Source organism: Priapulus caudatus, unplaced genomic scaffold (genome assembly GCF_000485595.1).
Source record: "Priapulus caudatus unplaced genomic scaffold, Priapulus_caudatus-5.0.1 Scaffold64, whole genome shotgun sequence".
Taxonomy (NCBI): Eukaryota; Metazoa; Priapulida; class Priapulimorpha; order Priapulimorphida; family Priapulidae; genus Priapulus; species Priapulus caudatus.
The window spans coordinates 605,282-617,434 of record NW_014577125.1 but is presented as its reverse complement, the minus strand read 5'-3'; the positions used below and the strand labels follow the sequence as shown (position 1 = coordinate 617,434).

The 12,153-nt window shown below is 45.7% G+C and overlaps 1 protein-coding gene across 2 annotated transcripts in view; it reads left to right on the top strand.

The window, feature by feature from the left end:
* LOC106821239 (gonadotropin-releasing hormone II receptor-like) overlaps positions 1 to 12,153 on the top strand; it is a 144,898-nt gene that overhangs the window by 43,937 nt on the left and 88,808 nt on the right. The window contains exon 2 of one of the 2 annotated variants that reach the window (XM_014825954.1): positions 10,086 to 11,106. In XM_014825954.1, coding sequence (XP_014681440.1) covers positions 10,462 to 11,106 — 645 coding nt within the window. In that variant the 5' untranslated portion in view covers positions 10,086 to 10,461. Of the gene's footprint in view, positions 1 to 9,886; positions 11,107 to 12,153 lie in introns of those variants that run through there. The other variant, XM_014825955.1, reaches the window with a different exon arrangement.

Genomic DNA, 12,153 nt, shown 5'->3' with positions numbered 1-12,153 from the left:
AGAGGAGAGAGGCGACGGCGAGAGAGAGAGAAGCGATAGAGAGGAGAGAGCGTTAGAGAGAAAGAAGTAGAGATGAGAGAGATGGAGCAGAGAGCAGCCAGACAGAGAGAAACAGAATTGAGAACTGAGATCGGTGAGGAACCAAAGAGGAGAGAGAGAGAGAGAGGAGAAGGGATGAGAGAGAGAGAGGAGATGAAGAGAGGAAGAGAGAGAGGAGGAGAGGGCGAGAGCGAGAGGAGAAGAGAGATGACGGTGGAAAGAAGATGAGAGAGAGAGGATCGAGATGCTCGCCGAGAGACGGAGAGAGAAAGACGAGAGAGAGAGAAGAAGAGAGAGTAACGAGAAAAGAGAGAGGAGATGAGAGAGAGGGGAGAGAGAGAGAGAGCGGGCGCGAGAGGAGAGAGAGATGAGAAATGAGAGAGAGAGAGCAAGAATAGAGAGAGAGGAGACTGATGAAGAGAGAGACGAGAGAGGAGAGAAAGAGAGAGAGAGAGAAGAGAGAGAGAGAGAGACGACGAGAGAGAGGGCGAGTTATCAAAGAGGGGTGTGTGAGAATGGAAAACAAGGCGGAGGTACAGAGAAACCAGAAAACCAGAGAGAGAGAAGAGAGAGAGAGAGGAGAGAGAGAGAGACAGAGAGAGAGAGAGACGAGAGAGAGAGAGAGAGAGAGAAGAGAGAGGACCGAGAGAGGAGCAGAGAGAGAGAGACAGAGAGAGAGAGAAAGATGAGAGAAAAGGAGAGAGACAAGACAAAGACAGAGAACAGGACAGAGCTGCAGCAAGAGAGCATTAGATTGAAGTGAGCAGCGGCCTCGTTACGGGCTGTCCGTCAACAACAGTGTTCATCAACGCACCCGTTTATACAGGCTCGCAATAGGATCGCCGTCAATCGTACCGTTATTACACTGCAGCGGCGCGAGAGCCGTGTGTTAGAGGAGACATGCGAGAGAGGAAGATTGGAGTGTATGGAGATTAATGGTCGTGAAAGCCATTAGTGAATCACGGCGAGTAAGGATTACCTCTCATACACGCGCACGATGCCCTGTTTAATTACAGGTGTCAATTAGCCAGATACGATAAAAGGTGTGACGGCGAGGCGCATGGGTAATTGTGGAGCGATATTACGCAGACGCGCAACGCATGCCGTGTGCTCGCCCATTCTCCGCACACAAGGTACAATTGCTTTACGCACGCAACGCATGACGCATGCGTGTGCTCGCCGCATCCGCACGCATGTACACGCTTTATCGCGCCGCACGCAATGCCAGGAACTCACGAAGCATACGTCTAAGTTAAAAACATTTACTCACGCCGGCGGCAGGGAGCCGTCTTATTGACGCGGTTGTTTACGTAACGTAGGTTTAACACGTGATTCTCGTAGTTCTATTCGTATATCTACCTATATATATTAATATACTATATATGATATCAGGAATTACATAAAGACAAAGGAGTTTGATCTCGTATTTGGTACATGACTTTCCCTTACATTTTGTCGTACGAGTTCGAATGTTGCAATAAAATACAATGTATGCAAAACATTGACCCTTCTTTTTGTTCAATCGGTCCTTATTCTATCTTCCGGTGGTATCTACAAACGCGCGTAGTGCTTCTTGTCTTTTGACATAAATCGTACCTTTTTGCACGACACGGTTTTCACGTTATTTACCGTCAGTGTCGGCGAGGCCAAGCGGTACATTCGCCATACACAGGACAACTGGAAGGAGGCACCGGCAGAGCTTTTAGGCCGTTAGTGCTAGTCGAGTGCAGAAAATGCGTTAGAAATGCGCTTTAGTTCCTCGTTAACCATGCTGGGTTTAAAAATAAAACTATTTTACATTGGAAACTATACTAGGTTAGAATGTCTTGTTTTTATGGTGAATATCCCGCAGTTGTTTTTTAAATAAAACGCCTTGCGCTGGTTAAAGATATCTTAACTACTTCACCCAGCGGAGGAAATGATGCTGTGTGGAGCGAGTAAATTGACGGCTCCAGCTGATTGTAGATTTTCGCACGTGTTTTGCATAGCAAACCGTTAACTATGCAATTAGCAGGCAAACGCATATCTGTGACTCTTACGCCTCAGCACCTATCTTAACTTAGTACATGGGAACATCTGTATGTGACAAGGCGAGAGTTAACGTCCGTGCATTCAGCTCGGCTTTGTTAGCGCCGCGAACAAAAACTCTTTGGGAGGATAACGTACGGAGACGCCGATTCATTCTCGCTCCTCCTTCAATTGCTAGTGTATTGCGGAATTCTAGGCTTGGCGCCTCGCCACATCGACGGTAAATAACGTCAAAACCATGTCCGTACAAAGGTAAGCGATTTATGTAAAAACGAAGGATTAGATACCCGGTTTGTCTTAATACTAACTCCTGATAATAATATATTATATCTATGTATATTCGTGCGCGCCATGGTTCTCTCTCTTTCTCTTTCTCTCTCTCTGCTCTCTCTCTCTCTCTCTCTCTCTCTCTCGATTCTTCTCTCTTTCATTCTTTTTTCTTTCTCTCTCTCTGCTCGTCTCTTCTCTCTCCGCTAACTCTTCTTCAATTTCCGCCCGGGTCTATTTCTGCGTCAATCTACTTACTCGATCTATCTCCATACTATCTCGCTCTCTTATCTCCTTGCTCTCTCTCAGACTCTCTTATGACGACTCTCCTTGAATCCCGGAACGTTAAGTAGTTTGTCTCTCTCCCTCTCGCGGCTTTTAAATTATTTACATATGTATACGCATATGTACAAACAAAACTGCAGCAGCGGCATCAGCCATTAGCCAGCAGCGGCGGCGGCTGGTTACCGAGCAGCAGCCGCAGCAGCAGCAACAACAATACAGCAGTCAGGCAGCCAGCAGCAGCAGCCAGCAACACAACGAACAAACAGTAGCAGTTCCAGCAGGCAACAAACAGCAGCAAGCAGCAGTAGTAGTAGTAGTAGTAGTAGTAAATAGTAGTAGTAGTGAGTAGTAGTAGTGAGTAGTAAGTAGTAAGTAGTAATAGGGAGTAGTATTAAGTCAGTCAGTATGTAGTAGTAGTAGTGAGTTAGTAGGAGGGAGGAGCAGGAGGAGGAGGAGGAGGAAAGAGGAGGAGAAGAGGAGGAGGAGGAGGGGGGAGGAGGAGGCAGGGGAGCGGAGGAGCGCAGCCACAGCGAGCTGCAGCAACAGGCGGCAGCAGCAGCGCAGAGCAGCAGCAGCAGCAACAGCAACAACAATAGCAGCAGTAGCAGCAGCAGCGAGCAACAACAACAAAGCAGCTGACCAGCAACAGCAACGCAGCAAGCAGCACACAACAACAGAACAAAGCACAGCCAACAGGGAGGGGAGTAGTTAAGTAGTAGTAGGTAGTTAGTAAGTAGTAGTAGTAGTAGTAGTAGGTAGGTAGCAGTAGTAGTAGTTGAGCGAGGAGGAGGAGGAGAGGAGGGGGAGGAAGGAGGGGGAAGAGGAGGAGAGGCAACGAGGGAGGAGGAGGAGGAGGAGGGAGGAGGAGGAAGAGGAGGATGGTGGAAGAGGAGGAAGAGGAAGCCAACAACAGCGCTGCAGCAGAACAGCAATAGCGCAGCAAAAAATAGCAACAACAGCAAACAGTCAAGTAGTATAGTAGTAGTAGTGTGTAGTAGTAGTAGTAGTAGTCAGTAGTAGTAGTGAGATAGTAGCTACTAGTGGATGAGCGAGGGGGGGATTGAGGAGGAGGAGTGAGGAGGAAGGAGGAGGAGGCAACAAAAAGGCCCAGCGCAGGCCAACAGCAACTAGCAGCAGCAACAATTAACAGCAACAGCAGCACAGATAGTAGTAGTAGTAAGTAGTAGTAGTAGTAGTTAGTAGTAGTAGTAGTAGTAGTAGTGTGGTAGTAGTACGGTAATAGTAGTAGTAGTAGATAGTAGTAGTAGTCAGATAGTAGTAGTAGTTAGTCAGTAGTAGTAGTAGTAATAGTAGTAGTAGTAGTAGTAGTAGTAGTAGTAGTAGTAGTAGGAGGAGGAGGAGCAGGAGGAGGAGGAGGAGGAAGAGGAGGAGGAGGAGGAGAAGGAGGAGGAGGAGGCAGCAACAGCAGCTGCAGCAACAGCAGCAGCAGCAGCAGCAGCAGCAACAACAGCAGCAGCAGCAGAAGCAGTAACAGCAGTAACAGCAGCAGCAGCAGGAGCAGCAGCAGGAGCAGCAGCAGCAGCAGCAGCAGCAGCGCGCTATGTACAGAGGCGACGTGCATTACTTCACCCGTCGTCCGTCCGTCACCGACCGATGCATGTGAATGACGGCCGAATACAGATGTGTCACAACTTATGACAACACACTCACACAGCGCCCGAGCGCGAACGCGGCGGCAGTGGAAATGCTTGTTCATAATTCGCGCAAAGTGCGGCGCCGAGTGTATTTGCATTTCGGTTATAAAACCCGGCCGTATTCAACGCCGTCTCTTTAGGCCTGGCTTTATCCCATTACATTTCGCTATGAATTCCACATTACTCTTGTCAAAATTTTAATTATAGGTTAGCAATCGGTCACGCATTCTTGCAACTATTAATATATATCGTATATATATACCTATATAAATAAATATATATATCGCTGTGGTAAGACTCGGAAATATCTCGGTTTAAATATGGCTTTTGCTTTTTATTTGTGTTAATCACACGACTCAATGGCATATATATATACCGTATATATATATATATATATCGTATATATATACCGTATATATAAATATATATATCGCTGTGGTAAGACTCGGAAATATCTCGGTTTAAATATGGCTTTTGCTTTTTATTTGTGGTTATTTGAATATCGCCATATCGCGAATACGCGATCGCGTTTCAATGCAAAATTCATGCAATCGCACGTGCGCCGAGGTGAATTCCGATAATAGCCTCTTATAGTTTTATTTCGCTTCGCATACACTTGTTACCGGGTGGTATTCGCGCATGCGCAGAGAGTGACTGTACATGTAGCAGCTACATCAAATAATATATGTATGTGCATCTATATATATATATATATATAGTTACTACTTCTACATAGATTCTAGTTCTAGATCTATATAGGTATGTTTGCGTAAATGTTGAGATGCTGACACTTCTATACTGTAAACACTGCATGATGGCTAGTAGAAATCTAGTGGACGGCGACGCTAGCGGTGAAAATCGCCGAAACGTAGAATTATTGCGATATTGTCAACATGACACTCATCGGGTTAATAATATATTTAGGGTGAGAATCTCACGAACTATTTTAACGCAAACACATTGAATATAAAACGCATGATCGATGTGTTATTCATAACATAATATAGATTCTTACTCCGTTTATCGTTGGGAATCAACGTGTGGCCAACCATAGAGATGTTTGAATCAAGTTTACGTAAAAACTAGTACTACAAAATGTAGAAACCGAGTATAGTTTTAATATTAGTAGAATTAAAACTAGAGCAATCGCTTATATGTGATCCGACGTGACAGAAATTTAATGTCCTTCTAATCCCCGCACTAACTCACTCACGCACTCACTCACTCACTCACTCACTCACTCACTCACTCACTCACTCACTCACTCACTCACTCACTCACTCACTCACTTTCTTGCTACCCCATCCATTTCTTTCTGTCCCGTGCGAGGTCTCTTACTCTCGCTCTCTCTTTCTTTCTATTTACCCCTTCTCGTGCTTTCCCGCTTTCTCCCTATCTATCTCGCCACTCCGTCACCCCTCTTACTTCCTCGCCATGTTTCACACTCTACGGCTTTTTCATTTCCTCTCGTTCGCGCTCTTAGATTATCACAGTATATACTTATAATCGTGTTAGTCAAGCGGCTGGGAAATTATAAGGAAGTAAGAGTATTGAATCGCTATATTGGATTTCACAGCGCAGTCTGCCTCGCTTATGATGATAAAATCATGAATGCATGTTAACGTAGTGCTGATATAATGGCAGGACAGTAGCTCTCACCGGGTCTCGGGCCTCTTTCTTCAATCCTGCGTGAGTTTCCGGGCTGTGGCGTGCGTGCGCGCGGTAAGATTGTGTAATGTTGAGGATCAAGGGAGACCGTTGCATTTCCACTAATGAAGCTTTGTACACTACTCTGTTTTCAGCACAGCTGACATAGTCAGATGCAGCATATTAAATGGAAAAGCGGCCGACGGTTAAGAATATGAGTACAAACCTAAATGACTCGACGTCATATTCGGGACGTGAGAGGCAATCAGAAACGACATTGGGAGGTCGAGTGCTGCGCTGCGGATATCAGCGCCACACACCTGTGTCTTGTTTGGTCCGGTTAATCAATTATGCACACGCATTAATTCTTACCGGCTGCATATGAATCGCGGTTGATATATACTGTATACGCTGTATATATCGCGGTGGTTTAATTTTCGCGAACGCGTCCCTGACCGCGAAATTAACAACACGTGAATAATTTATACCGAATAATACCGAATAATTCATAATTCACCGACGGCGAAATTAACCACTCGCGAAATTGTCCGTCAAGTCTGAATTCGCGAAAATATGTGTACGCGAAAAATATGGCGTATACAGTATACAAGTCATTAGACACAGTAAAAACAATTTCTTACTTAGACTCGCGTGTGTTACAGGTATGATTAGCCCTTGATATATATATAGATACATGTATATAGTATATACAGGATATCAAGAGAGGATATCTATGGAAGTACTCGTAATAATTAACCCTTTGTCGTCTGTCTCTCTTGCTTCTATTTCCCCTTTCAGATAGCATTTCATCAACAATGTTTTTATTTCTTATTCGTCCGCCATTACTAACGCCAAACCTGGCAAAATGTATCTTGAGTTGCGTACGCGATTACTAAGTTGGCCGATGAGTTGGGGATATATATCAAATCAAAGACCGAATACAATAAGACGGGGCAAGCGCCGACTGGCAAAAGTAGACGTACTAGCAATAATACACTTCTCTTTACTCTCTTTCTTTCTCTCTCTCTTACGTGGACTGCGAGCAAGCAAGCGAGCTGTTGTCGCCAGGGTTGGCGTAACTGCTCTCGTTTGTACATAATCTATGTCGAGTTTGTATCGAGCGCAAGAAAGAAGGTCCTACTTAGCTCCAAGAAACGGTCTTTGCTAGGGTTAGGGGACCTAAGTGTGTGTATATTGACGTTAGTCACACAGCCTGGTTGGGTTAGGTCCTACTGTGGTCATGTGTGCAATATAAGAGCATAATACAGCGACAAGCTACGGCCGACCGAGCATGCATGCGTGTAGCAGTGACAACTGCATAAACGGCGGGCAGGGAACGTGCGACACGATGGTACCTTGCCCTGAGGACGATAGCAGTTAACCCCCCAGTAGGTCGTGGGGCGACTAAAAATAGCCGAGCTCATTAGGAACGTAAACGCTAGCGGCCATCTTGGTCTTAGTAATCATCTTAGCCGTGACTTCTGTCTATATAGCTTCTAGCAGCTATCTATTGCTTGGTCTTTCGCCTAATCTGTATCTTAATGACAAACATGTAAGAGCATCCATCTCACAAATTATTAAGTGGCCGAATGTTGTTGATTTATTAGGAGATCCAATGAGAAACTTTTTTTCTAAGGGCGTGTAATTTATTACTTTACCGTGAGAAACACGGGATTGGCTGCTGATATGGGAAGAGTGTAAGTGCCGAATAATTTTGTAGAAAAAAGATAAATTTTTATCTTTCTTTTAAGAATTAAATAAAGAAAACGTTCTAGCTTTGACAGTGTTTGTACTTGTGGCGTGCCTGGTGTGTATAAAACACGCGAATGTACACGCGTGAAATTCCTTTCAACAGGCCCAGAGGCCCGATCTAGATAACCCTCAATTACTATGACCAAGCCTTTAGTCAAAAGTACTATAATTGAGTCGGCAGAGACTAGCCAGGGGCTCGCTACATGCGTGTTCAAAAGACTTAAATGATGTGATTGCTTGTCCTGGGAGTGACATATGTCGAGGGTCGTAGCCAGTGGGGGGGGCTATTGTCCCCTAGTTTTTGGAGCAAAATTAAAATACACATGAAAAAACTTTATTTTGTAAAGATTTTTTTGGTCACTTATCCTTGAAAGCCTGGTCTCCGACCTACCCCCACCACACTATGGACGTCGATCAAGAGCTGCGCCCGTCCCTCATCATTACACCGTTGATTCATGAAATTTTGCCCCCCCCCCCCCCTAGAAATTTGCTCAGCCTACGGCCCTGATGTCTTAGAACACTCATTCATAATTATTTTCAGCAATATGCGCACTGATCTGCATTTCAAAGTAGATTTGTTTACATATGTCAACATCAGTATAGCGCGTAGGTTATCGCATCTCAGGCGATGCCATTGACGGGTGCCCTGTCTCTACACGTTGTTACTGTTGTCTAAATGTCTACAACAGTTTACCACTGGCAGCAAGAACAAGTCCGCACCAGCTACAGCACACACGCCGCCATTGACTATATAATAACAACATAATTATTGTTATTAAAACATAATTATTGTTATTATGTAGTCAATGGCGGCGTGTGTGCTGTAGCTGGTGCGGACTTGTTCTTGCTGCCAGTGCAGTTTACGTCGCAGAATCAGTATTTGTGGTGCCATTTCATTTTGAGGTTTCATTTTCGCGAATATCAGAAACGACAGCGCCAGTTTGCTGCTCATTTGCTGTTTTATAGCCTGTAATAGTACAAACACGTGGTAATTTTGATGCTTTAGTAACCAGCCGGCGAATATAGGTCAGACTTAATTTGTTTACCCGATTTTATTTTTCGATTTATCTGAGAGATAATAATTTTAATCATAATTATATAAAAGTCGGCGTCAGAACGTGTCAGTGACAACGTGTGGCACGCCCTTGGTTGCCGGCAGTCCCATCATGGAGGTTACGTGCGCCAACTTTAATATGCATGTACAACAGTGGTCAACACGTGTCTACTATTTGCTGACGACGTCAGTTCGGGGCGCAGACTGGCCTTCTTCTTTTAGAAATGATAGGTAACAATTATTGTCCGGGTTGCATGCGTGTTGTGAGTAATTGTACGCATAGGATTTGTTGCTGCTGCATTATTGGCTATTCAATATACCGTAACAGCATGAATACATTTTTCGTGAATGAGTAGTTTTCAAGTAAGCGTAATTTTGCACTACATATTTTCAGAATTTTGTTGAATTTGAGAAGTGATTCCGTTAAAAGAATATGTTAGTGCACGTTACAATGTACAAGGCGTTCTAAGACATGTTGACCCTAATGGAGACATTACGCAATGCCAAGCAATACCAGCAAGTGTTGTAATGGTCGGCGGGAAAATATGAGAACTGCCAGGAATGTTCTTTGAAATCCATATATTATATTATATATCAAGAGTACATAATAGAGAATGCAATGTGGAAAAGTTGTGTACCCCATCACGTGATTAGCTTGGCTGCGATTAAAACGTATTGTATTGATTATCTGGATTTTAATCACGATCAAAATCGGTGAGCTATCAACGGGCGTGGCTTTCTGCAGCAGCTAGCGTGCGGCAGCCAGCGTGTGTTGCAGATGAGCATTTGGACGGCATTTACAGAAAATTGTCGGCAATAATAGGTGAAAGAGAGTAGAGAAACATTAAGACATTTTGATAGTAAATAGATTTCGTATTTATTTAGCATTATATTTTATTGAAACGCTCCAAGTGCCTGTGTACGCACGCGTGCACATAGTGAGGCAGAGAATGAGGGAGAGTGGGGCGTTGAACCAGCAAACGAGCGAGAGAGCGACTTTTTTAAAGAGAAAGAAGAGAGAGCGCGAGCGAGTGAGGAAGAGAGAGAAATCGCGCGCGCGCGAGAGAGAGAGCGTGCAGAACAACTGTACGTGTATCTGCGTATACCGCCATCTTCCCCACTATCAACAAAGGACGAGGGGTGTCCTGCAGTCGTGCGAGCAAAAGCAGGGTTGCGTGCAGCGCTGATACGCTGCAGCGTGCATACATAACCACACCGAGTAGAGCGCGGCTGCGTCGCCCCCGGGGGACTGTGCAGGGTCACGCACTGCCGGTCAGCCATCACGTGTTACCTGCCATAGCCTGCCCCGGTATCGCTCGCTCCGTGTGCCTGCCTGACCTTCTTTTTTGCGTTTACAGGGCTAAGCCGGTGAGACAGGCTAGCGAATGAAAAGCGACGAGCAATGGAGTCGAGTGTGTGTGTTGTGCGTATCGTCGGTAAGGCGAGTGAGTACTGCTGTCGTTACTAGTGTTGATGTTCGGCGCTCTAATCATCGGGAGCACCTCGATGCGATAGCAACGTTGATATCTCTACCGGCACTTCTCGCTCCCTCTGGGTATCACGCCGAGGAGGGCAAAGGCCAGCGATCACACATAGTGACCCTTGAAACGGTTGCTACTCATCGAGTCGGGATCGTCGCCGTCGCTGTTATTGTTGTTGTCGTTGTTGTTGTGGCTGCAGCTGCTGCTGTTGTTGTTGCTATCGTTATTGTTGAACCTTCGCGTGCTTGGCGACATGGCGTGGACACCGAGCGAGAATCATTCCAATCTGAGTTCGGTTACGGAAACGTTCTACAACATTTCGGCATGGCAACCGTTCGCGTTCGAGAACGCTGACGCGAACAGTACGATCGTTGCGACGTTCTGCGATGGATACATGGTCGGGAACGCCACCGAGGCGGGGAACGGCAGCAGCGGCTGCGCGTATGTTCCCGGTGCGACGCCGCCGCCGCCCTACATGGGCTACAACCAGGAGCGCATCCTCACGATCATCGTCTACGGAATCCTGTTCGTCATCGCCGCCATCGGCAACGTCACCGTACTGCTGATCCTCGTACGGAATCGCAAGCGGTCGCGGTCGCGGGTTAACCTGCTCATCATGCACCTGGCGGTCGCTGACTGCATCGTCACGTTCGTCATGATCCCGCTAGAGATCGTCTGGGCTGCGACGATCGTCTGGCTCGCCGGTGACGTCATGTGTCGCATCATGGCCTTCTGGCGACAGTTCGGTCTCTATCTGTCTTCGTTCGTGCTCATCGCCATCTCGCTGGATCGCTACTTCGCCGTCTGTCATCCGCTGAGCGTGCGTAATGCCGGCACGCGCGCCAAGCTGATGCTCTTCTTCGCTTGGCTTCTGTCCATCATCTGCAGCGCACCACAGGTACGTACGCCGCACCTTGTCCGTTAGATTGGTTTAGCACATATGCCGCAGGTACCTATGCGTACCTTGTCGCTCATTCCTGGTTTGGCACCCTGAATTAGTTTAGCAAATGCCGCAGGTACGTACGTGCACCTTGTCGCTCATTCCTGGTTTGAGACTCCTGTATATATATAGTTCGCATATATGATAAACTTATCTGGGTGTGCTAAAGAGATCAAGGATAGTTTGGGACCCCGCAAATGTGTGTACGCATATATGCTAAACCAATTCGATGTGCTAAAGAGATCAATGATTAGTTTGATGTACGCTATATGTGGATAAAACTTTAATCTGGGTGAGTGCTAAAGAGATCAAGGTCAGTTTGGGACCCCGCAAATGGTGGTACGCATTATGCTAAACCATTCATGGTCGCTCAAGAGATCAGATGATAGTTTGATGTACGATATTGGATAAATAATCTGGTGTGCAAAGAGATCAGGATGATTGGGACCCCCAATGTGTGTACGCATATATGCTAAACCATTTCAGGATGTGTCTAAAGAGATCAATGATAGTTTGATGTAGGCTATATGTGGGCTTAAAACTATCTGGGTGGCTGAAACGAGATACAGGAATTTGGAACCCGCCGCAAATGTGTGCACGCAGTATATCTAAACCAAATATCGATGTTGCTAAAGAAATCAATATAGTGTTGAAATGTACGCATATGTGATAAACTAATCTGGCGTGTGCTAAATGGAGGGATCGAGGAATAGGTTTGGGACCCCGCAAATGTGGCACGCATATATGCTAAAAACCAATTCGATGTCTAAAGAGATCAAATGATAGTATGATGTACGCAAATGTGATTGGGATTGCAGCTGGAATTGGGGACCCGCAACCCTATTAATGCGCCGCCATTGGCTTCTTTACTACCTGCGCATGCCCGGCGCTTTTAATTTCCAGGCTTACCGATTATATCATAGAGTTTTAATAATACATATACGTTTAATGATTGTAATTAGCTCTTGATTAATAGGGTAATATCGTTCTTGCCCTAACAGACTC